The sequence below is a fragment of the Corvus brachyrhynchos genome, unplaced genomic scaffold (genome assembly GCF_000691975.1).
Source record: "Corvus brachyrhynchos isolate BGI_N302 unplaced genomic scaffold, ASM69197v1 scaffold490, whole genome shotgun sequence".
Classification (NCBI taxonomy): Eukaryota; Metazoa; Chordata; class Aves; order Passeriformes; family Corvidae; genus Corvus; species Corvus brachyrhynchos.
The window spans coordinates 369,408-396,290 of NW_008235774.1; the positions used below are offsets into that span (position 1 = coordinate 369,408).

A 26,883-nucleotide genomic window follows, 5' to 3' on the forward strand; every position below is an offset into this window, starting at 1 on the left:
AAGCATTTGGTGTGACAGAAAACCATCTCATCTAGTACATTTTCAATTTTCAGAGAGGACAGAGGAGTTGATAAACCCATCAACTACTGAATTTCAGTAAGATCTGGGTGCTTGGTCCTTGTTAACCTCTGAAAAATCAGTCCCAGTGCCTGACTTTCCCACAGAGGCACCACCATTGCAGGCTTCTTTCCTCAGAAGAAAATGAGCTCTGTCCCAGCAGGGAGAAAGGTGAGATGAGTCATCAGACTCCGCATGCAAAATCGACACACTTAAGCCCAACCCGAAACTTTCAGTCACTAGCCCTAAATTTAATGTGGCCTTCTTTGGCAGGTGGTATTTCCCATGTGTGTCAGATGTGTGTAATGTGTGTGTGTGTACGTGTGTGTATATATATGTCTGTTGTGTCTATGTGTATGTGTCTGTCCATTTATGTGTGTGTCTGTATTGTGTCTATGTCCAGGGATCTATGTGTATGTCCATGTGTATGTGTTGTGTGCCTGTGTCCATGTGGGGATGTGTGTGTGTGTCCCTCTGTGTGTGTGTATATGTGCAGCTCTGTGTGTCTGTGTCCCCCTGTGTGTATGTCTCTGTCCCTGTGTGTCCATGTCCCTGTGTGTGTCTGTGTTTGTGTCTGTGTCCCCCTGTGTGTGTCTCTGTCCCTGTGTGTCAATGTCCCTGTGTCCATGTCCATGTCCCTGTGTGTCTGTGTTTGTGTCTGTGTCCCCCTGTGTGTGTGTGCCTCTGTTCCTGTGTGTCAATGTCCCTGTGTGTGTCTGTGTGTGTCTGTGTCCCCGTGTGTGTCTCTGTCCCTGTGTGTCAATGTCCCTGTGTCCATGTCCCTGTGTGTGTCTGTGTGTGTGTGTCCCTGTGTGTGTGCCTCTGTCCCTGTGTGTCAATGTCCCTGTGTCCATGTCCCTGTGTGTGTCTGTGTGTGTGTCCCTGTGTGTGTGCCTCTGTCCCTGTGTGTCAATGTCCCTGTGTCCATGTCCCTGTGTGTGTCTGTGTGTGTCTGTGTCCCTGTGTGTGTGCCTCTGTTCCTGAGTGTCGATGTCCCTGTGTGTGTCTGTGTGTCTGTCCCCCGTGTGTGTGTGTCAATGTCCCTATGTCCATGTCCCTGTGTGTGTCTATGTCCCTGTGTGCGAGTCCGTGTGTGTGTCCCTGTCCGTGTGTGTGTCCCTGTCCCTGTGCGTGTGTACTGTGTGTCTGTGTCCATGTATCTGTGTGTCCACGTGTACGTGTATGTATGGTGTGTGCCTATGTCCGTGTGTGTGTGTGTCCCTGTCCAGGTGAGTGCCTATGTCCGTGTGTGTCTCTGTCCCTGTCCGTGTCCCTGTCTGTGTGTGTCCCTGTCCAGGTGAGTGCCTATGTCCGTGTGTGTCTCTGTCCCTGTCCGTGTCCCTGTCTGTGTGTGTCCCTGTCCAGGTGAGTGCCTATGTCCGTGTGTGTCTCTGTCCCTGTCCGTGTCCCTGTCTGTGTGTGTCCCTGTCGGGGACGGGGCACGGCGGACTTCTACTTCTCTTTTCGAGCCTGTCTCCGCTCTCCTGAGGGATGGATTATGTAACTTGACACTGCGGTCTCCGGAGTTTTCTCAGTTTTCAGCTGACCTCATTTCAGTGGGCTAAATAAAATAGGTGTAATTGGTGGTTTAAGAACTATTTCAGAATTTCCGCTGGGCCTGTATGTATTTACTTCTCTAAGCTCTCCTACGTAGCCTATAGATGTGCATAGTTTTCAGGGAAAAACAGTAATTCTCCTCACATGTGGAAGCCATTAAACAGTGTCTGTTTCTGCTGCTTGTTTTGCATTCTTGTGCCATCATTTATTATTTCTAAAAGTAAACATGTGTGAATTCTACATAAACAATAAAGCTATGGGATTTTCTTCTAATTTCTCTGTAGAGAGTAGAAATACAGTCATGACTGTGTCCTGAGAATGTGGAGATTGCCAAAAAACACAGTAGATACTTTTCAGAGAAAAACAGTGCATGTCAAGTATCTGATGAGTCATAAAACCTCAAGTTAGTGTAAGCAGATGTTGGTTACAGCTCACATTGATGGGAAGTACATAATCACCACCCCGATAGCCACCCACTGTCCATTTCTGGTCCAAGAACTTCCCCAAAAGTGTGGTTTCAATTTTATGGAAAGCCTTTGAAATTTGGCACAGTTTTCAAAAGTATGTAGGAAAAAAAGTCTGCCAGAGGTTTGGCCTCCGACTGTGAAAACAGACACTGCCTTTTCAAACTCCTCTCCTAGATCTACTGACCAACACCCAGAAGAGAGAATTTCCCTTCTTTTAGAATACGACGGGAAAATGAAGGTCTGTATGCTCCCGAATTCAACATTTGGTAGCATTTCCATCCTTTGTTTTAAACTGTCAGCTGTTGCACAAGACCAGGCTCTGGCATAAAAATATTTGCTTTAAAGAAGAAGGAAAGGGAAGTCTTTTTGTATGTACGGCAGGGCTGTTTTTGCTTGTTGCTTGAACGGATTACAGCAGTTAGAGAGTAGGAGGATTTAATTATTTGCCAGCCATGGAAGCAAACTTCAGGCAATATTAAAAATGTAATTATTGTTTGTTTCTGTTCTGCAGACCCGGCTAAAAATCATATTTGGCGTGGTTATATGCCTTTTGCTTTCCTTATTACTTATGTGTATTATACTGCTTCCATCAAGAGGTAAGGTATTTCTAATATAATGTAGTGTAAAATGCAGTATCTTTGGCTATTGTGGCTTCTAAAGTTCACAAGTTTGTCAAATCATCTTTAGGATTGTCCTGTCAGAATTGTTATGGCTTTATCACTTTACAGAAATGTACTGACAGCTGAAATATCCTGAAGGTAGAATTGAAATGCCAGCAGATGTTGAAACAAGGAACTCCTTGAAGTGAAAAGCACCTGAATTAACTTTATTGTGCATGATATATAATATTCTTAGTCACGGCTGCAAAAATAACTCTCAGATCTTCTCATGTTATTTTTCTGTGTTAGGAGTTAGGAGACTTTGTCCCAAACTGTTAGTAATTTTCTTTATCTTGGTGAATTTGCATTTGGTTTTAAATGGTTGTATGATAATTACAGAAGTTCTATACCCAATTACAAGTTACACTTTTTTTTTTTTTTTTTTTGTAGATGGGGTATGATGAACTATTTGTGAATATATTCAAGATTGCATTTGAAAATGAAAGTCAGCATTGTATAAAACAGGGATGGATAGTTTGCTCTAGTATTATTATGCCAGTTGTAGGTAAATCAACCCAGTTGTGGTCTGCTGAGTCCTCTGGTGAAGCTTGAAATGAGTTTTGAAATTTTGAACGAGTGGCACTGACTTGATGGTAATTGTTTTCTATGAGAAGAGTAGTAAGGGCAATAGAAGTATTTACATGACCCTATCACTATAGCAGATTACCTGACTGCCTCTGAAATAATTAAAATATTAGTAAAAGGCTTGTATTCCAGTAACAGTATCTATTTAAAGGATGTTTTTCCTGTTATTATTCTTTCTTCATGTGTGGGCAGGGGGACTAAGATGGAGAAAACAGTTTTTTATTTACAACTAAATGTTATAAAATCAACCATCTGCTTAAGTCTTGTGAAAGTTAAGTCCTGCAGTTAATATGCAGGTTTTGTGAAAGGTGAAATCTCTTTCATATCTGATATTTCTGTGAATAATGTTTATCATGGGTTGTTGAGGGAAGGGTTGAAGGTTTCTGAAGCAGTTAGAGATGATTCTGTTATGCAGCATTTGCATATGAGGATAGATTATATCAATTATATGCATATATATTATGCAGTGCTGGAAAAAGATACCACCTCAGAGTGACAGGTTTGACTTTTACTGTCAATAGTGGGGTGCCAGATTTTTTGTCTAGCTAAGCATGGTCAGATATGAGCTTTCACTACAAGGTAAATGCATGGTATCAAGTCAGACTTACTCCCATCAAATCTGCATTTTATGACGGGGAAGGCAGAATATTTTTATGAGATTTAAATAAAAAAGTAGTACTGAGGAAACAAAGAGGTTGGAGTCCAAGGATCAGTTTGGCAGCCTGAAGAAATTGTAAAGATGATGGGAGGTACTGCAGGAAAGAGGGAATGTGTTTTTTCCCCTCTCAGGTTCTCACATACATCTCACTGGCCTCTTCAGTACCTGAGCAATTATGGAGAACTCTTGTAATCTCTCTAGATTCTTGGAAGAGTGACTCAATAACCAGTCATCCCAAACATCATATTTAGATCCAGTTGGATGATAAAGAAATTGTCTTATTTCACAGGGTGCTTTTGGAGGAGCATTTTAGACGATTGTGGAACACACAGTTGTGTCTAACACACAGTTATGTTGGATGTGTCAGATTATGGCTTCTTACTCTCAGGTGGGACTGCAAGTGCTGCAGTTACCTGTTTGAATGCCTTAACCTTTTTGAATTCTTAGTGGACTACTGGTCAGTTGTAAATAGAAGAAATAAATTAATTTTGTGGTCACAAATTTTGCAAGGTGAAGACAGACAGGAAATGGCTACACAGATGGAGTGTTGTTTGTACATTCCACCTTTACCACTGTTTAGCTGAAAGGACGTGGCAATCTAGAAAGACAATTAATTGCATATGAGAAATGTATAGACACAGACCAAACAAATTTCTGCTTAAGAAATCAGCAAAGAAAAATGTAATTTGTAATTCTGAAAGAACTGGAAGAAGCATGTAGTTCTGCTTTTGTCTGCTAAGTTTCTAGTCATTTCATGTTCTTCAGACTTCTCAAAATGTGATAGGTGGTTTTGATTTACACATGCAAATGTGTAAAAATGTCAAAATTTCCAAAAAGTTGCACTGGAAAATAATTTTTTGGAGAGGATATTAAGAGGGAAATGCTTGCGGTTATTAGACAATTTCTGTGGGGCTCAGAAGAAGAGGGTGGGCAATCTCTGTGTAGCAAACAGCATCCATGCCTAAGAAATTACTGACCGTGTTTTGACGCATCTTTGAGTTAGGAATGTGTGGTAGCATTTAGCTGACGGTGCTAAACCAGCTATGGCACTGCAACTCCAAACAGTTCAGAAAGGTGCTTTTCACTTGTACACTGGTGTACCCAGTCCTGTTCTTCTGCAGCATAAACATGAAAGAAAATACCTGTCTGCAGTTGAAAAGCAATAGCGGAACCACAGACAGAGTTACAATTAACCATATGTATTGCTTAGGCACCAAGTTAATCTCTTCTGCTACTTTTAATGAATGTCCAAAGTCATGTCTGGTGAAGTTTCTGTTCCCTCTGTACACTTGGCCCAGTCCCTGTTTTTCTGATGTCACAGATGAGGTCAGAGGGCTTACTGCTCAGCCAGGAAGTGGTGAGCAGCCAGTTTCTTAGGAGGAGATAGTGTTCTCTCAACACCTCAGCCAAATCCAAAAGTGGAAAAGCAGGTTCAGTTGATGTGAGTTGATGCTGAGTGTGACTGAAGTTCTGGAGCAGAGTCAGGAGTGTTGGAATTAATTTCTGATGCTGAACTGAGTTTTGGGTTTCCTCATGTTGCAGGAGCTTGTGCTTCAGCTATTTACTATCAGCCCACAGAGATGAGAATGGACATTCTAGTTCAGAAGCAGACAATAATACCATGCTAACCAGTTTTCCTTTGGCATGTCCTCTACTTGATGTTCAGCAGTGGATGCTAAATAAAATACATTTAAAAATACATATATGTAAAATACATATAAAATACATATATATATATATATATATGTAAATACATATATTAAAAATACCATATACAGAAACAACAATACTTTGTGGTTATTATGTATGCTTACTTTAATTTGGCAGGATTAGACACAATTTATGAGGATGCACATTAGAACATGTTGTGAAGTAAGCCAGGAGAGCTTTGAAATATAAAGGGTTGTGTTGGTTTACCCACATCCAGTGTTTGAAATTGAATAATCCTGGTAATACGAACAGAATTTCACAGGGATGATGTGCATAAAGTTAATCTGAGTTTAATATAAAGTTTTGCTTTTTGTGTTTTATTAAGCTCTCTCATGACAGTGAACTGAAAGGTAAAGGAGAAGGTATCTGCATAAAGCGAGTGACAATTATTAGATGTTTACAGACTTTTATCACCACAATTATACATGTAAGTCCAATACACTCAAATGCATGAGTGAATAATTATGATCATTGAATATATAAAACAAGTTACACTGTGAAGCAAAATAACCAATTCAGTGCACAGAGAAATGCAGAACTGCACCCTGTAAATGTGTGGAAATGGACCACAAAGGATTAAAACTGTGACAGCGGGGTGGTGAAGCGAAGTGGGCAAAGCTGAAATTTGGTAAGCTTTCATTTCTGTGGTTGGCTCTGCTACTTGCTTCCTTTTCATCCCTGGGCATCTTTTTTCATCTTTATTGTTTCATGGAGAAACAAACCACAATGAAAGAATTTGCCAACAGCCATCCAAATTAATTTCTAGAGAGTGCTGCTGATACGTAAAGTACTTTTCATGTTTGTGTCTGGTTTGTGAGCAGAGATTTCAGATACTGTTATTGAACAAGTCTTTAGTTCCAGAAGAAAGAATCAGAAACAATTGTGGGAAATTATTGGAGATGCTGCTGCTATCTTCTGTTACATAAAAACAAGCATTCAAAATTAAAAGTACTCAAGTGAGAAATAGTTGTGTTCAAATTTTTTTCAGTGCAGTGGTAGAAGTTCAGATCTAAGCAGGCACATTTTGAAAATCATTAGTAGTCATAATAAATCCTCACAGAATATTAAGTATGCAAGGGTGAGATGGCTAACAGAGGGAAGGTTTAAATTAGAGCTGTGAAAATTAGACCAGTGATGAGAAGTTTGTGTTATTGCTTGTCTTGAGAGAAGGAACCAGGTAATTTTAACAGATTAAAGTATCAAAAAGGACTGCAAATTTTAAGCTTCTATACAAACTACCTTGGAAATAGATCTTGCCAGGCGATTTCTTTTGTTAATAGGCTTATTCACTTAGAGAATTTTAACGGAGAGATAGTGGTAATTAATCATCACTCGACATAACTAGAATTGGATTCTTTGGAATTATCTCCTCTGCATATTTTTTTTAAGGCGGTCATCTTCTATGTTTATCATTAGTGTATCAAAGATCTCTAATATGCAGTCATAGTATTAGCAAGAGGAATTAACTTCTTATTGACCTTCTTGGGATATTTTCTGGACTATTGCTAGCTCAGAGTTTATACGGACAGGTTTTTGCCTCTGGATTGGCATTCAGTTTTATTCGTTGTGACAGCTTTCTTCTGCATTAGTGCAGACAATGCTTGTGTCAACAGTCAACCTGACATGTGTATTCTACAGTAAGTAATAGTCACTTAGCAGAAGAAAATAAGTATTATCATTACAAAGTACTATAGAAGGCAATATGAAGAAACATTTCCCAGGCAGTCAGTGTGATCTTAACAGAGAGGGCGACTGTAATGAGCAAGTGATGGAGCATGATATGAAACCTGAGAGCAATGAGTCATCTTGATTATCTGACAGTCATCTGAGAGCTCTGAAGGAACAAACAGGGGAAGTGGCAGAGATCTACTAAGCTGCAGTGTGACATCTCTGCTACCTCTGAAAACCCTATCAGAAGTCCCTTTGATTTTAAAGGAGAAAGCATAGCATCCAGGATGCCTAAACCTGAAAGCTGCCATTATTATTGCTGTTGAACTTTAAAAATTTGCCTTTATCAGAAAAGTTCGTGCATCTTTTGAGGATTAAATATTTTGATTGCTCTCACTCTTGTGAACTGCATAGGTTCTACACAGGAACTGCACAGCATAATCCTCTTCTCATCCAGCTGATTGTCCTTCCGTTTTCTTTTAAAATCTGCCCTAGCTTAAGTTGTTTAGCTTTGGGAAAAAATATAGCCAGACAAGAGCCACAAAACTAGCCTCCACTTCTTGCATTATTTTAATACCTTTTTCTGACCTGCTTAGAAATCAAATATTTGAGTACCTGTCTTCTTTCCAGAGTCATTGTCAACTTTTTTTTGCAGCATTAAATAAAATGTTCAAGTTTGAGTTCACTCATTCATTACTTTTCAGCATTATTTTTACCTGCATTCCTTCATAGATGTTTTTCATGTGACTACTAAGAAATCTATGTGGATGGAGATTATTTTGCAAGCTTTACATCCATCTTCTAACAATAGTTAAGGAGGCATGTACAAAATTTGGAAGTAAGGGTTAGTAAGCACATCCTGTTGTTTGACCATTTGCTGAACATGTGAAGGTCTTGATTAAAACCGTTGTCTTTACAAGTTCATGAAACCCATGCTTTAAAAAAAAAACAAAAAAACCAAAAAAACACCAAATAACCTTTAATTTGTCATTTGTGTGAAAAAGGCTTATTTAGACTTGCAGGGTCTTCAGGTAAATGTGTCTGAGTGAATAAGTGGTTGAAATAAATTAGTTTGTCTAGTTAATTTTGTATTTCCAAAGATGAGTCTTTCAGAGCCTAAAGGACCTTATCAGAACAGTAACAAAAAACTTGCCTTTCTGCTGCACCTACTCTTTGCATATCTCCAGGACTATGGTATCCTCACAGTTCCATGGCACTAAATATAGAAAAAAGAAAATGCTAGATTAGTAATTTTTTTTCCCCACTTTTCATTAACAGAAACTTTTTTTCTTATTCTTAGTTGTCAACACAGATGATGGTCCCAGAGCTCTTACATTGGAGGATTATTTGAATGGAAACTTCCAATACAAAACATTTTTTCCATATTGGGTGTCAGGTAAGTAAAACCTTTTCTCAAACACAGATAAGCCTTTCTAATATGTCTTTCCAGACTGATTTACACAGACTGAGAAAAGTATTTTCCTTCCAGCTTTACTTTGAATGAATGCTAACTATGAAATTAAACAATGTGTTAGTCAAAACTTATGGTTGAAATTTACTATTCTGTCAGTCATTCTAGAAAATCCAGGTATTTCATGTTTCAACAGACATGTCTAAGTCAAGTATAAAGTGTAATTTTACAGAGGCCTTCAGTGTTTTATTTCTTTTACTGTCATATTCACTGCAGCAAGTGAAAGAAATTTGTCAATGTGTCAGTCATTCCTTAAGCAAGCTCCTTTTCATGCTTTTCACAGCACTTTTTCACTTACCACTTGTAAAGATTGAGGTAGTCTGTTTTGCAGGCCCTGTTCTTTGTTTTCAGTAATTCCATGGCTCTGCAATGATGCCAGCTGTTCTTATCTCATTTAAGGAAATGCTGACACTGCTGAAATTCCTGAGTTACAGAATATTGCAGAGAAAATAAAGTTGAATTTCTAAGTTCCTTAAGGTAGAGACATGAAATTAATTGCTGCTGATATAAATGTATCTGTATGTGGCTGAAGTGCTGCTCTTGTTATCACTGAATTGCACAGCCCAGGAAGGCTGGAGCTGGCCTGGATTATATTCTAGCACACATACTACCACTCCCATCTCTGTGCTGCCTCAAGCACTGTTTTCTGCCAGTAGCAAGAAGCACAGTGCCCATTCACATGGAGTCTCACCAAGCTAGTTTTAGCCCAAAATTTTAGAACTGAAATAAAGCCTTATACAGCATTGGTTGCAGCAGTTCAAATTTTACAATTAATAGTTTGAAGTATGTTGATATCACTCGTATGATTTAAAAATTAAGTCACTGTTAGAATTCTGTCTGAATGTCTGAAGGACGTAGGCAGCATATCACCTAAACCTAATATTATTCTTCCCTCTTTATAGCTTTCTCACTTAGACTTATATTTCCTTTTAACAGTCACAAAACTCACACAAAAGTCATGCCAAAGATTCCATAGATAGTCATGCCTACAGCATTCCATATGTCTACTTCTTTTCTGAAACAAGGAGTTAAAATTGTATATCTCATCCTAAGGGTGATTTTAAACACAAATACTGTTACACAAATCACACAAGAGTGCTCAAAAGATCCAAGGGTGATCTAATTTCCTAAAAAATTAACATCTTCACAATATTTCAGGCTGCTTTTTAACTTTTAGTCTTGTTTTCTAGCTACACCAAATATGTAATTCCTTCTCTCTGTTTATAGCAGTGAAAATAATAATCTTAAACTAAAATTCTGATCTTCATTCTCCACTGAACTATAGCTCAGCTCTTGAGCACAGGTAGGGTTAAATTCCATTTTCAATGAAGGCCACTCACCCTCACTTTGTATGACTTGTGCAAGCAAGGGCAGAGTCGTGCCGTGTCAGTTGCATGGTAATGCTGTTATCTGCAGAATATACAAATGAGAATGATATGATAAAATGATAAACAAAGACCTTTTTCTTTAAAACATTTACATTTTGACACTGACTTTCTAATAGGTCTGTCACTGGCATTCTTGATCAGACATTGATGAGAATAAAATCTGGCATTGACTTGTAAAGTTAAATAGTTGATCCTCTGTGCTGTGTATAATCTGGAGAATGTACTCAAGAACACTGAAGACAGTTTCTTGATAACTCCGTACCTCAGAATCATTAGAAAAGAAACATTTTTTATGTAGATGCCAAAAGATATTTGCTTAAGACCTATTCTTTGAAAGAGGTGTGAATTCATTGATGAACAGATTTGTTCTCTATTATCTTCTGTGAAGGTAACAGACATTTTATCTTGTTTATAAAGATAATGAATATCTTCATCAGTCTGCAGAAGATGATATTATTCTTTACAATGTTGAAATTAATTACGCAACCACCATCATGACAAACAGCACAATGGTATGTACCTTTTTCATTAATAAAAAGGCTGAAAAGTGCAGTTGTATTTCAAGTCCCAGTTTAAAAGTGAGAGAGACTAGAATCTAATCTACTTCTTAATTTTTCAGAAGCAAGTTAATGCTTCAAATTATGTGATGTCATCAGACCAATATTTCATAGCTCTGGAAAGCAATTATTCAAAGGTAATTATTTTAATATACCTCTTAATTAAATGTTTAATTTTGTTTAGTATTTTGTTGATTGTGTTTACCATAGATAAATGTTTCTTGGTACTCTCTTGAGAAAGGGGTAGGCTGTAAAGAGGCAGCTGATTATTTATAATTAGATTATAATTTTCAAGGCTAATAATATTTTCTTGCTTAATTTATGCAGCTGTGGAGATACTCTTATACGGCATCATACCACATTTATGATCTCATAAATGGGTAAGGCCTGATATTCTTAGTGACAGCTGTGGTGAATACACTGTAGTGAGGTACTTCCAAGCATTCCCTCCAAAACTGTAGTAGTGTGACTACCAACTTGCTTTGCTTTTGCTTAAATCTGTCAGGTTGCTTGTTTGCTTGAGAAAAAAAAAGTGTTCTCTAAGAAAATCATACATTCCTTTCATCTGGATTGATTTCTATTTCATGCCCAACAACCTTGATGGCTCAAGAGTCTCTTTTTTTTCCCTTTTTGCATGATTTTTGTCCACCCTATCTTGGCTGCTTGAGTCTGCTTCAGTCTCACATCTGATGTCTCCATGCCCTTCTGCTAATTAATTCTTTTCATCATTGATCTAACCTTTAGTTTTCCAAAAAGTCTCTCATGTCCTTTAGGGCTCCCGTGATTTTGTAACCATCCATCCTGCATTCCTCAAAAGTTTACAGCTTCTCCTATGGCATTTGGTCTCTTTCCCAAGATTGCCCAAACCACTTCCCTTACCACCCAAATCCAAAGGAGGCCACCTGCCTCTGCAGTCACCTTTTTATGCTGTAAGGAGCAGCATGATCAAATGCTTCTTAGTTCTGAGCAACAGGGGCTGCCCTGAGCTGTGCCATTCTTGGGAAACTGTTGGCTCAAGGTGACAGAAAAAAGCTGCTGCAAGCTAATGTGAGTAGAGAGGTTCTGCATGTGAGTTATGATCCTTAACAAGTGCTGGACATGCTGCTGTGGCTCTTGCCTCAGCATGCTGTGTGCTGAGTTCACATTTCCCAATAACCTGCTGAGACTGTAATGCAGACTGCAGATACAGCAAATGACTGTAGGTGCCTGTGCAGCATTTGGAAAGAGATAAGGCTGTCTCCTTAGGCTGTTGAATAGGTTTTCAAACGACTAAGTTTAAGCCTTTGCCAGCACTGGTGCACACCATCGTGTTAACTGCATGTCTCTGCCTGCTTTAATTTTGCATTGCTTGAGCAACAATAAGCAGTTAGAAAATGACTTTTTGACTTTTTTATTAATGTACTGTATAATGATCCATTTGCACTGTGCACAAAAAGCCATCTCAACTTCTTTCCTTTTTTCAGTGGTTTTGTAAGAGAAAATCAGCTTCCACATAAAATTCAGTATATATCCTGGTCACCCGTTGGACACAAATTGGTTAGTAAAGATAATTAAGTGCTAGAATTAATTTGCTTTGTGTGGCTAAAAGACATTTATCTGCCTTTGATTTTTATTTTATTAGGCCATATTTTTGACAGGCCTGTGTTTATTAATCTTGATTATAAGAAAGAAAGACAAAGAAAACAGTTTTAACTTGTTCAGATTTTACTGTCTATGTCTCAGTAGAAGAATAATCCATGTTCTCAGGTACATTATGTGTTTCAGTTTGCTCACCAGCCTCTATCCAAAATTGGCCAACATAATTTTATATATGATTAAATGCAGTTTCAAGGCCTGAAAACCAATTGGTTTCCCTTTAACACTGTGTAACACATGAATTTAAAATGGGGATTTACAGATGCAATATTTAAAATCTGTTCTAAAATTTTTACTGAACACAGAATTTGGCCTGAAATGTATAACTTATTTACTGAGATACCAACACTTGCAGAATTTGCAAGGGCTGTTACTGTACCATTTATTTCCCATTTTGTCTTGCTAGTGTAATGTAGGAGTATTGACTGCAGAAGATCTTGCTCTAATCCTGTTATTGCCTGTACTCTTAAAAAAAACTTTCTTGTCTTTAGGTATATGTATATCAGAATAATATCTATTTGAAACAAAGTCCAAGAGAGGCACCAATTAAAATAACTAGTGATGGAAAACAGAATGAAATATTTAATGGGATTCCTGACTGGGTCTATGAAGGTAAGTAAATCTTGAAGAGCAGCAACTAACATGATAAATGCTTTGTTTAGATTACCTGGTTCTGGTTTTCGCAATCCATTCTAAAATATCTGTGATGATACTCATTTTTTAAAGCCCTAAGGATTACTTCATTTCCACATCTTATTTGCTGTACAATATATGAATTTTATCTTCATAGCACGTAACCGAAATCCTGAGTCTTTGTTACTGTAATTTTTCAGAACTCTACAAAGTTGTCTTCCTTCTGATGCAAAGGCAGAGGCTGGGAATTAAACTTTAAAGGAAGTTTTAATTTCAGTGAAAATTTGGCACTTCAGTGCATCCAAAAAGAATTAAAAAAACAAACAAATGCACACAGGAAAATCCCAAGTGAGTTAAGTGGGATCTGTGTGCACATTTTGAGATGTTTGATGTTATTTACTTAGTATAACTGTCTTTATGTGTCTAGGTTGCTGAGTAGAATGCTAAAACAGATTGGAAAATAGATTACAGTTAAAAACTTTTTTTTCCTCAGAGGAAATGCTAGCAACAAAATATGCACTGTGGTGGTCTCCAAGTGGAAGATATTTAGCATATGTACAATTTAATGATTCTGACATACCAGTTATTGAATATTCATATTTTGGTGAGGATCAGTATCCTAGGAAAATAACTATCCCATACCCAAAGGTATGTTTTATCATTCTTTTGACTTCCTTTCTGCTGAGAAATGAGTTATGACAATGAGAAAATTAACTGTTCTTAATTTCTTGAGTATTACCATGGTTAAATCTATTGTGACTTAAATGAAAGAAAAAAAGCTTGGTCTAAGTTCTGAAAAGCTGTAGGTACATTTAAAATTTAAATATAATGTCAGCGAAATAGATAGAATTACTCGCATAAGTAAAAAGCACGTGCTAAAGTGCATGCTTGCGTTGTCAAGCCTTACTTTTTTTCAATTCAGTTTACTTATTCTGATGTGTAAACTATGCAGTTGTTATTTTTCATTATAGTAAATAAATTATGAGGCTAAATTATTTTTAATTTTTAAAAATAGAGGCTATGGCAGCTTCTGGTTATTTGCACACTTCATAGACTCCATAGTGCTTTTTGATCTCAAGGAGCTTTGGATTTTAATTGCTTTCAAGTGCCAGATCTAAGGCAAGAAGGTTTTGGGTTGGCATTTCTTCAGCATGTATTAGAGAGCTCTCCTGACTCTTATCATGTTCATTTGATTGCAAGGAATCATATTAATGTATCTTAAGAATTTGCTCACCTGTCAGCTCGATCACAGTTCTAAAGTAAAACTGGATGGTTTAGACCACACATGGAGAAGAATTAAAAAACTGATAACGTATGCAGTGAAGAAGCAGCCATGAAATCAGTTTAAGCAACCATTTTCCTGCTGTGATGGCAAACAGCACTTGCACTCATGTGAATAAACTGGAGTTTTATGCTGAAGTCAGTGTAATGTGTGCTGCAAAGATCCACACTGCAAACAGAACAATGGTTTCCATCAAGCACGTTTTCTGTAGAGAAAGGCACTAAACGTGACTGTTTAAAAGGTTTTCTTCTTTATATATTAAATGATACACAATTAAGTATCTACTACTGCTGTGTCACTCTGAGATCTTATAAGACTATTTGCTGTAATATACTCAACTGAATTCATATTTTGTAACCTGTCTACTTTCCGGCAAAAATTGCTTTGATTTTCCTCTATCTGAATTATTCAGAGCCTGGTTTTACCAACCTAATACATTTTCTTTGAAGGCTGGAGCTAAAAATCCTACTGTTAAAGTGTTTGTTGTAGACACTATTTACTCTGAAGCTTTTGGTCCTAAGGAGGTGCCAGTTCCTGCAATCATAGCATCCAGGTAGTGTGCTCTCAAATATGTCTTTTCTTGTTTAAAAAAGGTTTTGTCTATTTGTTTTAAATGCTTGGACCTCTGAGTTGTATTGTTTCTAAAGTGGACTGCCATATTAAACTCCTAGAAGGATCAGAGTCTAACTAGAAGTACTGTATTTTGATTTTGGCTGTCCATATGTGTTATAAAGGACAAAAAGTACCCTAAAACAGTGGATGCTTTGCTGTTGCTTTTCAGACAGTAATGGGGGGGATGCAATCTGTAGCAATGCTTCTATACTCCTCTGGTTTAATAACCACCATTTCTTTCTCTTTTTCTTTTATATTTTAGTGATCACTATTTTACTTGGCTTACTTGGGTAACAGATACTCGAGTCTGTGTGCAATGGCTGAAGAGAATACAGAATTTTTCAGTCTTAGCTATTTGTGACTTCAAAGAACATTCAAATACTTGGGATTGTCCAGAGGTAAGGAAGTTGGAAATATAAATCTAAAACTACTGAAATTAGCATTTGTTAATCCCTGCCATAATTACGTTTTTCAGTGTTTTATCACAGTAATCTTTTACTAGTAGTGATACCTTTTTCAGTATTTTAATTGTTGGAACAAGGGTGAAAAATATTAATCACTCCAAGAAATAAAATCACTGAATTTTTTCTTTGTGAAGCTTAAATAACAACTGAAACAGCAGAAAAAAACCCAGAAGAATGCTACTGAGAAGCTTTCAGGAATGTTGTTTATTTCCTTCTTGTGTTAACATCTTCAAAAGTGGAACCATATAGAATCTGTATTTTTTTTAAAGAAAATCTTATTATGCCATATTGAAATTCCATACTAAGTCTGGCTAAATCATGTCCTTTTAGATTAATGTTAGATTAGTTGAAAGAACATACATATTAATAGTAAGGCAGGTTTTCAGGAGGAAGAAATTGTTCTGTTTTATCAAATCATGCAGTTCTAGACAGTAGGCAAGTTTTCAGAAACACAGAGCTGAAAAGAAAACTTCAGGCTAATTGCAACAGTAACCGTACATTTTGTTTCAATATGTCATGCTATGATTTAGTCAGTTTGGAAAGAAGACTGTGCTCTGCTGAACAGAACAGAACTTTTTAAAGCTTGAAGAGTGTACATGCAGACAAATTCATATAGATCCTGAAGGAAAGACAACCCTGAATTTCAGTAACTCTAGTACAGAGATCTCATCTGTTGTCTTTTAGTATTGATGCTTTTGGCTTGTCTTGTTCTTAGGGTTCAGAACACCTATTAAAACTAACATTAGATGAAACTCTGAACTAATGGGAAATAAAAGGCAAGAATATTTATGAAAGCATTCGGTATAACTGATAAATTATAAATTCAGAGTTTATTGATACAGCCTTTTCAAGCTGAAAATAATTTTTATTCCTCTGTAATATGACAATTGCTGCAAATATAAAGGGAATTTAAGGTCCTGTTCTTTCAAGAACATTGTCATTGAGGTAGTTTTCCACTACTGTAATATTGTAATTTATCAGCAAAAGACCCATATTTAATGCAGCATTTTATATATTTCCTAAGTAACTGTTCCACTTTATAGGTACATTAAAACTGAATCTCTACCTTGCCTCCAAGTAATGTATATTTTAATAATTGTGTGTTTTATTGGAAAGTAAAAACATTTAACATTTCTATGATTCTACCACAATCCACTGAAGTACTTTAACACAAGCTTAACTTTTAGCACACAACCAGTTTTATTTACTTCAGTAGATCTGTTTATGTGTTTAAAATTAAGCATGTGCTTAATTGCTTTGCTGGAACCAGACCAGACCAGACCAATTAACATCTTTCAGGACTGTGTTCATGATCCTTGTTTAATTGCATTTCTCCGTGAAACCTTATTTATGGAGTCACTACTGACGTTTCTATAATTCTATATTTATACAGTGATACAATGCTTTTATCACATTAAAGTTTGCACAAATGGCCAATCGAAGGAGTGTGAACAGATGGGAGTGCTGCATTAGCTCTATTTGCCATTAGAAAGTATATCTCTGAGCATTTCCTTTGGCAAAAATAGTTCTCTTGTTGAATTCAGATTACATTGAGTCTCTAATGTACAATAAATGTGCTATGTTTTGTGTATTTGAAATTAGTAACAAAATAATATCTACAAGATGTTCCTAAAGTGTAGATTCATCAGAAACGTTCACATGTTCAACTCTTGCTCATGTGAATAGACCACAGAAACCAATATGAGCAGTGGAACTATTCATGTGAGTAAAAGGTAGGCATGTCTTTGTGAAATTGGGACTACTCAAATGAGAGAAGTTAAGTATATCTCTAATGTACTATGCCATCAAGATCTGAGTCTTAATTTAAAGAAAGGAAAATAATGTTAGGATGCAGACATAAAACAATACATCCCGTTTTTATTATCTTAAAAAGAAATAAAGTTCATCTTTTGAGTTAATAGCTCAGTGGAGCCCTTGCAAAGTACTCAATAGTCTTCTAAGGGACAAGTACCTGCAACTTTTGCTCAAGTCACTTTCTGGGGATTAAATTAAAAGGGAGAACACATGATTTTAAATAGTAATGAGATTATGTTGAGGATAAGAAATACAAAGCGTATTCCTTAGAAAGCAAAAATACAAAGCGTATTCCTTAGAAAGCAAATTTGTTAAATTTATTTCAGACTGTGAAGAAATACTGCAGTATAAAGAAAAGTTTGCACAATAAAAAAAGAAATACATTCATCGAAAGCAGAATTTTTTAATTTATCACTAGAAACTTTACAAGAAAAGATAAGTAAAAATGTAAAAGCACCTTTAGCTGCATCATTCATGCTCAGTCTTTTCCAAAATCAGCTTCAAGAACAAGGAGTTAGGATCTTCTAAATTTATATTCATAGTCTCAGGATGCCTAGTAGTCACATCATCCACTGCTCTAAATCAACATCACAGCTCTGAAATGAAAAAAAATATAAACCAGCTGAAAATCTAAACCAAATTTTTAATATTAATATTACTGATATTATTTTACTTGGATTTTTGCCAAAAATTAATGAGATTAAGTAGTTGTTCATTCTTGTTTTCAGTGAAAAAGTTGTGTAATTGCTTTAAATTTTATTTATGTCTGATGATAGCTGTTAAAAAACAATAGTTTAATTAATGTAATGACCTTAATACAGCAATATTTTTTACTCAATCTCAAGCTCCCTGAACCTTCATAGCAAATATTCTAAAATTCTCTTTTACAGGTGGCTACTGATTTATTTGAAGATTTTGAATCTCCATAAACTCAATCTTCTTAAAGAGTGTACATTTGCTTTTGTTTTTCAGAATCAACAGCACATAGAAGAGAGTCAAACAGGATGGGCAGGCGGAGTAGGTTTTCTTGTTGTGCTCTATTTTAATTCAGTTAAAAGCTACAGCTTCCTGCACCTTCCCATCAGTGTTTTGAAACATGAAGCACCCTTCTGAGTCACACAGCATTACTGCTTAGACCTGTTGCACTCTGTAGGACTGAGACTTTTAATGCTGTGCTAGACACAGTATCTGGCTACCTGCTTTCTAAATTTAAAAACCTACTTCTGTCCCAACCAACTGACTAGACAGGAAAGTAGGTCGAGACGGAAATTAATGAAGGGAGGAAAGTAATGAAAGAGGTAGATTTATAGTGCAATGTAATCCTTAAAAGCATCCTGGACTCTAAGAATAGATGTAAAATTCCTCTGATGACACTAGGGCAAGGTATAAGATGGGCTATCATAGTATCTTAAGAATAAAACCTGTCCATGCAGAACAGTTTTAGTGCCAGGTGCTGCACATCTTCAGCTAGCAGGGAACCTTCGAGGTAAAATGCCCCACTTAGAATGGCAGGTGATACTTCTCTGTAGTTACCTCTTAGCAAAAGAAGTTTTCTCTACCCAGTAACCTAGACAACCATATACCTTTGGAAACTTGCAGTAAAAACAAACTTACAAGGAAATTGTAAGGGCATGAGATCAGTATTTGCATACATATAGTCCAACAGTGAATATGTTGTGTTGCTTATGTTTACTTTCAGGCAGGGGAAGTTAACAGAATCAAGTATGTGGAACCTCACACTGCCTGAATATCCTGCAGTGGACTTAACACTTAGCTTCAATTTTCAGTACACTGTCCCTTAAGAGATGTTTTAATGTGAAAATCACGTATTTACAAGGATTAGTTATTTTACTTGGTCCTTTTCTCTTTTTTGACACTTCATTTGAGGTTCTGATGATAGACTTTTATTGCAGCTAAAGAACGTGCACATGTGAATAAATCCTGGCTTTTGCCTTTATGGGATTTCAAGTACTAGGAATCACAGATACAGTCTCAAGGAGAATTTAACATGTGGTCACATGTCCTAGTTGAGCTTGAGTTAAAATTATTCAAAAGTTATATTCAGTCAGGAATGTTTGAACGTGCTGTTTGAAGTACTTGCATGTCGTTCCTCTGTCTTCATGTTCAGAAAGTAAAACTTACAGTTGCAGTAGCTCAACCTTAACTGACAATTTTAGTAAAGAAGTGATGGCTTGAAAGGAAGTAAAAGTTGAATCTGGAATAATCTGTTCTTTAAAATTAGTGGAATAGTATGGGAAACTTCAGATATCCATTTCTTTGATGCCGTGTTTGTTCAGTGAAACAGCCAAACTTTGTGGTCCACAGAATATTCAGTCTGGCGCCATTCATGAACATTAGCTTTATTCAGAAACTTATTTGTTAAAAATCATCTCTGTCTGTTTTTAAATAACTAAAGGAAGGTAATTTAGAATATACAAATTATTCCACTTACAAGTAGAGAGCTCACATTTGTGGGGTGCTTGAGCTATCTATATTATCAGTTCAACAAATCCCACATGACAGAAATTGTAACGTGATCATGGGGAGATTGAATATCACAGGTACAAACTTGTGCAAAGTAGTTTGTCCCATTTGAACTGACTAAATAATCTTGTTACTTTTAGTAGGTGTAGTATAATCTGCTAAACAGCTTGGACAGTCTTATGTCTCATCTACTGTTTTTTCTTCCATTGTTTCAGTTCTTTGTTTCTGCACCATATTTTACATCAGACAGCAGTTCATACTACAAAATTTTTAGTGACAAAAATGGTTATAAGCATATTCATTACATCAATGGCTCTGTGGTAAGTCAAGCAAAGTGATCTACATTGATCTACTGTCCTGAAATAATTCTACAATATTCAGTAACTTAAATGTCTCACTACACAGGAGAATGCAATCCAAGTTACAAGTGGCGAATGGGAGGCAATATACATTTTCAGAGTAACAAATGATGCAATGTAAGTGGCATGAAGTAAAAAGGTTGTGAGTCTTGTCAGTAAAAGCAACACAATCATTTGAACACCGTTTGTTAACTCATCAGATTATAGTTAGGTGTAATTTGGTTTTTATCTGAATGAATCCACAACAAATTTGTGTGCTAAGGCACTGCATAGGTGTGTAAACACGGTTTACTTATGAAAGATTCTTTGCAAATTGCCCTCAGTTTTCTATTTATTCTAACCACCTGTTTTAGAGAGACCTGTTTAAAAACACTTAATTTAATCATGTGGGTAACCCTCACACAGTTTGCAGTAACTTGTCTTTTTACGATCTCTCATTCAACTTACTGTATAGATAGAAACAGCTTACATAATTGGAGAGATTAGCTCATGAGAATTAAGATAGAACTCCTATTTATATGGCTTATGTGTCATCTAATCATAGTTCGAGCAAAGATTTGTTAAGATGAAAGGTACATAAGCTTAACTACTCTTCCATCGCATGCAGAAATCTCAAAAAGTCTAAATTAACTTCCAAGACGGCTTTTCATCTTGATGCTGGTTCATAGGTCATCACTTTATGGATTATTTATTAACATATAAATGAATTTACAGTTTCTATTCAAGCAATGAATTTGAAGGCTACCCAGGAAGAAGGAATATTTACAAGTAAGTGTTACCAACATTATTTTAGTGATAGTAGGTTAATAGAAGATGTCTGTGAATTTGTCAATAAAACAATTTAGTTTCAAGATGCTTAATGTGCAATTTCACAAGCTATTTTAACTAAATCTTAACCTCAGATTATATCTGACAATTGAGGAGAAACAACATCTAACATTTAAATATACCCTTGGGGGAAAATTGATTAAAAGGTCAAGCATTTATTTTTAAATTAACTGTTCTGAAAGTACAGTTCCTGTGTTCAAGAATGTGAGACAGACACATGTAAAGTTAATTGCAGCAAAATAACCATTGCTTTATTTTATTTTTCTTCTAGAATCAGTATTGGAAGTAAACCTATGAGAAAACAATGCATTACTTGCAATTTAAGAAAAGAGAGATGTCAGTATTATACAGCAAGATTCAGTGAACGTTCTAAGTATTATGCCTTGATCTGTTATGGTACGTAAAGCATGGGAGCAAACATATAATCAAATTTATCAGCACTGTAGTTAATACTGATTATCCCAAATGATTGTTGCATGAATCATAGAAATGTCACAATAACCAGGAAAGATTTCCAGAAAGACTTTCCATGTTCAAAAATTTTGTGAAGATGTTTCAGTAAATACAGATATTTTCAGGATTTTTTTGTGTTTTCAACAAAAATCTTGGGATTTTGAAAATTTAAAAAAAAATTGACATTTTTTAATGTTCTTCATGTCACTAAAAAGATTTTAATCCAGCTCATGAGAGCCATGTTTTTTCTTGCTGCAGCCAGAGCAGGATTTAGAAACATACACTGATTTCCAATTTACATGATCAAAGTTAGCTCTGAGAAACTGCTTTACTGTGTTTCCCAATTGAAATTATTAAGATCTGTGTCAGCCATAAATGTCGGCTATGTAGCACCTGAGAACATTTTTAATAACTGATCTTGGAAAAATTCAGTTCATGATGTGTGATCATTGAAACCACTTGCAAGACCACATATATTAAATGGAGTCTTAACTCTTTTGTAATAAGTTAGGTGATTTCAGTGATCTGAGGTTTCATCCACTGCTGTATTCAAAAAACAGTGACATCACAATCAAAAAAAAGGGGGAAAGTAGCCAAGGTTTTCCTTTTGTGTACTTCTTGTAAAGTTTACTGTTCTGATTCTGCACTGACTGATCAGCTGAAAAGTTCCTTAGGACTTCCGTTGAGCAGAGAACCAAATGTAGCAAATAACAACACCTTTCAATCATTCTTGCACAAAATAGTCAGTAAGGTCGTCACCATATGAAAGGCACTCACCTTCACAAATACAATGTGACATGTTCTCAGAAGAACGTTTCACATTGATAATTCTGCATTCACCTTATGTAATCACATCTCAGGTATTAACTAGATGTCACTTCATCTCTAGGGAGGAAGCATTAGTAGATTTAAAGTTGCTTCTGTTCTGTTTGTTAAGCAACACCTGTATATATACAACTCTTTGCACACAGTAGCTTATGTATTGCAGCAGGGACTAGTGAGTTATACAGCAGAGAAAATTCAGATTTGTGTGTTGACTTTGAGCTATTTAACTCCTGTCAGTTACCAAAATGTTAATGTAATACACACTGCATCGCCAAATTCCAGCTTCAAACTGTAAACTGACTTTTTATCATTCTTAAACAGGTCCTGGGATTCCCATTTCTACTCTTTTTGAGAACCGTGGTGATAGAGGTACTGCAAGTATCCTGCCTATTTCTGAGCAATTGCTATACTCCTTTACGTCTAATCCAGATAAAGGCCTTCTAATACAATATTTAGGATTGTGATCAAGAAGCCTTTCATCTTGTTTGCTATTAAAATAACTAGTGAATGAGCTCACAATGCCTTTATCTCAGTTCCTTAGTCCAGCACTTTTTTTCCTGTTTACCCACTATAGATAAAATAAACATGGCCAACTCTTTGTCTACCAAATTTTGAGTCAAACTTTGTAGAAAAAATTATTGTGATTTCCAGGCTATTCATTTTCACATTTGGATGAACATGAGATTTTCTTTTTCATGAGGCAACACTACCTTATACAAAAGACAACAGTGTACTATTTAGAGTTTACAGTTTGACCTGTTGGGCTGTACTAATTAGAATTTGGATCAATGACTTGCTCTTCAGCCAACAGTAAAGATATCAGAGAAGAGCAGAAGCTCTTTCAGATGATCAGTTCAAATAACTGCTTCAGACAAGGTGTAATTATTGATACAAAGTGTGATCTTCAGCAAGAAACATTCAGAGCCCTTATTCTTTAAGTAGCTTGTTAGTGAAGACTGTTTGCAACCAAGCCAAGCAGGAACTTTCTAACTATGAAAATATTAATTGTTCTGCAGTGCATCTTCTCTCTCTGTCCCTTGTTTTTTCCTTAGAAGTTCTTCTCCAACTTTAAGCTCTCAGTTCCTGAAATGTTATGAAAACTAGCATGGTCCTGTATAAACTTCAGTTATTTAGCATTCCCTTCATTCCCCAGTAATCAGTGGAAATAGACTGATATTTTTAATGGTCCTTACAGCTCAGCCTGCATTGATAACCCACTGTTAACTGAGTTTTGTCTGACCAAAAGATACACAAAAACATAAGGAAGACAAATGCCGCAATATTGTTAAATTAACTTAATCCATGGTGATTCATGTGGAAGTCAGTGAATTGCAACATAATATTATTTAGACTCCAGAAGTAGTTGGTACATCTTATTTTATAACCACTTAAAATTTTTTGCAAATGGAAAAGATAGGTTAATGTGTCTATTGCAATTATGGTGTAGAAACACTGTGTTCTGGTATTTCTCTTGAAGAAGGTTTAAATAGATTTAAAGGTTTAAATACAGATCATGCATGGATTTTTTTTTTTAATATTTAATCCATTGTTATAGGTCTCTGTTCTTCCTGGTTCACTGTTACCTTTTATGTAAAGGGGCCCTAATATCTTACCAAACTATGAATTACATGGAATGCAGCTAAGTGTCCAACTGCAGTTACATGTTTCTTAACCTCTCTACAGGAGAGAACAGTTTCATGTAATGTATTTTCACCACTAGTTTCATCATTCCTCCCTCTGCTGTGCTGTTATTCTCAGGAATAAAAACAAATTCAGGCTTTTCTTTGACTTCTTCATTACCTTTTTTGAATTAATTTTCCTTAAATTCCTTGCTTTCATAATCTCTTCTGTGGTGCAAAACTATTTTTAGTAAATCCATTTTCATTGCAGTTGGCAGCATTTTGAAACTATATCACCCATGAATTTTAGTAGGAGACAGTTAAACTGACATAGAGCAGTTTGGAATTTCCTTCCAGGATGCCTACAATTCAGTTGTGGTAATGGGGAAGTTTCAGGAGTTTTGAGAAGAAGGATGAAAAAGGGTTCAGCTGAGTTTGCATGAGCATCCAAAGGCAGAATGATCTTTCAGCCATAAAAAAAACCCACTTGAATCTGCAAAACTTGCCAAGAGTACCTTGAAAGAACAAGTTCCAGTATTATATTTCTGGCATGTCCTAAGGACTACCTAGCTCAATATATGTTGCGAGAAGAATATTTCTTGTACTTTTTTTGAACATTTCCAGAAACAAGGAAGAGGGAAATGTAAAGGAAAAAAGAAAAATCTCATGCAGTTTTAAAAGGTTTTTTCATTCTGAAAGTAAAGCTAAAAGTCACAGATTTTCATTAAGTACAATATTCTTCATCCATCACTACTCATGGAAAAACACATAAACAAGACCCAATGGATTCATAATATATAATTCTACAGCCTGTGCTGTAAATTAACTAAATTTTAAATAGTAATCTTTAAATTATGTAACTGTAAATTTGGTCTAATGCAAGTAAAACAATAAATGTTAGTACTGTTTAGATTGAAAAAAGGGAAAAAAACCCAAAAGGTTTACTCAGTGAGCAGTACTAAGGACAGTTAGATGGTAAGTCTGGTGTCTTTGTGTAGGAATGTATTGTACAGTGGTTAAGTGAAGCTTTGCCATAACCCCTTGAGAAACTGAATTCCTGCATTACCCAGAAACAAGATATTCCCTGATGACTTTGTGCTTAACCACACTGCCCAAGGGTCTCAGAGGTTAAACTTATGTTAGTCTGTTAAGTACGAAAGGAGATACAGGAGATACAGGACTCTGTTTTGTGCGATGTGACAAATTTTGCATTTCTAGCTCCCACCATTTTACAAAACTGGGATGAGGGCTCTGCAGGAGAAAGCTGTTTCTTCATAACATGCGGGGCTCTAACACTCAGAGGCAACATGTGAAATGATTTGCATTGCAAAATGTACATCCTATAAAAATCTAACGAGTATTTGTGCACTGCAATACCAGTGCTTTTCTTTCATTTAGCTATGTGATCGAGCCCAATTAGAAGTGTCTGAGTGGATTTCATTACTCTGCTTGTAAAATTCACAGATTTCCTTTCTGTTCTAATAACACAAAGTAAAGGAATCTTAATTACTGAAGAGAAATTAACAATAAATCAGTTAATAATTCAGGCATTTCTTTTACTTAGAGCTCAGAGTATTGGAAGACAACTGGGAATTGCAGTCTGCTTTGCAAGAGATCAGACTGCCAAAAGAAGAAATTAATAAGCTTGAAGTGGATGGTATAAGTAAGAAATACACATCTTTATTGTACTTTTTATTCCTACCATTTTAATATTTTGCCCTAATTTTTTTATAGTAAATACTGTCTTTCTGTGGAACAAAGTTGTTAGCCTGTCAGATTGGGAAGTAGAGGCCTGGTTCTGACCTGTTCAATAACAGCTAATTTGTCTATGCCTCAGGGTATCTCTCAGTAAAATAGTTAAAATACATTTGTTTCCCAATGCAAGTTTTTTAAAAATCTTTAATACTATTGGTAAAGAGTTTAAATATTGTGTAAAAACAATGAAATATGGTGGTAATAAAATGTGAAATGTAAACTGCTGTTCATGTGTTATGCATTATATTGACTTGCACGCACTGTTCTTTTCAGTAGTGACTTTACCATGGTAATAAATCAGTGTCAAGTTTCCAAAACTAACATCTGATAATCCTACAACAGTTATGCTTTTCTAGGCACCTGGGAAAACTGAGAACCTAGACTTTTGTGAACTAATAATTTAATGTATGGCTAAATTAAAGCGGCTACTTTATTTCTTCAAAGTTGTTCTTCAACAGCTCAATATAAACAGTTAATTGCATCAGTTCTGTGATTCACAGTTCATGTGCTGTGTACTATGTGCTGATTCATGTTCATATACTGCTACACCAGACTCCAAATTATGCTTAGAGGAATCATTTCAACCATTAAGAATCTAATTTTAATTTGTCTTTTCTAGCTTTGTGGTACAAAATGCTTCTACCTCCACAGTTTGATAGATCCAAGAAGTACCCTCTGCTTATTCAGGTGTATGTAACACTTCTTTTCTATGAACGCTGTTGTTTTGTTAGAACATACTTTTTCTAATTTAACAAAACCTGGGACATTTGCAACATTTTATGAAGCAAAACTACTTAATTCTGTTTTGTTTGTTGTTGTTTTTTCATTGTATTTCTGGAATAGAAGTTCAACCAAGTGGAGATTGATAAGGATTTTAATGTTAATCTTAGCATGATAGGGATTACTCTCTCAGAGAAAGAGAAAGGCTAAAATCATGTAAGATTTATCATAAGAACAGAGATCTTAGCTCTGTTACTGCTTCTGTTTATCATGAGATAGTCTGAAAGTATCGATTTCAGCTCTGCTAATATGAAAATTACAAGAGCCTGTTTCATTTTTTAAGAAGAAAAAAAATCTAAGCCATGTGGACTTGCTTTTTTAAGAGCATTTGACATAATTTATTGCAGGCAATAAAAATTGCAGTGGTGAAAAAAAAAAACAAAGATTCAGAAAGGAGAGCTGAGTGGGTGGAATAAATTTACATAATTTTTTATTAACCAGTGATGATCCAAAGGTCCAAGAATGCTAAGTATATTTGAAGGTTAGAGTAGAAGAGTCCTGTCCTTGAGCTCAAATGTGTAATTAGCGTTAGGATCTTCTCATGAGGAGTGTCTCTGTATTG

The 26,883-nt window shown here is 35.9% G+C and overlaps 1 protein-coding gene across 4 annotated transcripts in view; it reads left to right on the forward strand.

Annotated features, from left to right (window-relative positions):
* The first annotated feature begins 2,099 nt into the window (after nt 1-2,099).
* The window catches only part of FAP (fibroblast activation protein alpha), a 38,337-nt gene continuing 13,553 nt past the window's right edge, over nt 2,100-26,883 (forward strand). Inside the window, exons 1-19 of one of the 4 annotated variants that reach the window (XM_008644710.2) lie at nt 2,100-2,319; nt 2,593-2,677; nt 8,662-8,757; nt 10,638-10,732; nt 10,840-10,914; nt 11,105-11,157; nt 12,241-12,313; nt 12,904-13,024; nt 13,539-13,693; nt 14,777-14,880; nt 15,202-15,337; nt 18,191-18,235; nt 19,918-20,022; nt 20,108-20,178; nt 20,776-20,829; nt 21,161-21,285; nt 22,489-22,536; nt 25,351-25,449; nt 26,161-26,230. In XM_008644710.2, the coding sequence (XP_008642932.1) occupies nt 2,314-2,319; nt 2,593-2,677; nt 8,662-8,757; nt 10,638-10,732; nt 10,840-10,914; nt 11,105-11,157; nt 12,241-12,313; nt 12,904-13,024; nt 13,539-13,693; nt 14,777-14,880; nt 15,202-15,337; nt 18,191-18,235; nt 19,918-20,022; nt 20,108-20,178; nt 20,776-20,829; nt 21,161-21,285; nt 22,489-22,536; nt 25,351-25,449; nt 26,161-26,230 (1,616 nt within the window). In that variant the 5' untranslated portion in view covers nt 2,100-2,313. The remainder of the gene's footprint in view (nt 2,320-2,592; nt 2,678-8,661; nt 8,758-10,637; nt 10,733-10,839; nt 10,915-11,104; nt 11,158-12,240; nt 12,314-12,903; nt 13,025-13,538; nt 13,694-14,776; nt 14,881-15,201; nt 15,338-18,190; nt 18,236-19,917; nt 20,023-20,107; nt 20,179-20,775; nt 20,830-21,160; nt 21,286-22,488; nt 22,537-25,350; nt 25,450-26,160; nt 26,231-26,883) is intronic. The other 3 variants (XM_017726506.1, XM_017726522.1, XM_017726515.1) reach the window with 3 other exon arrangements.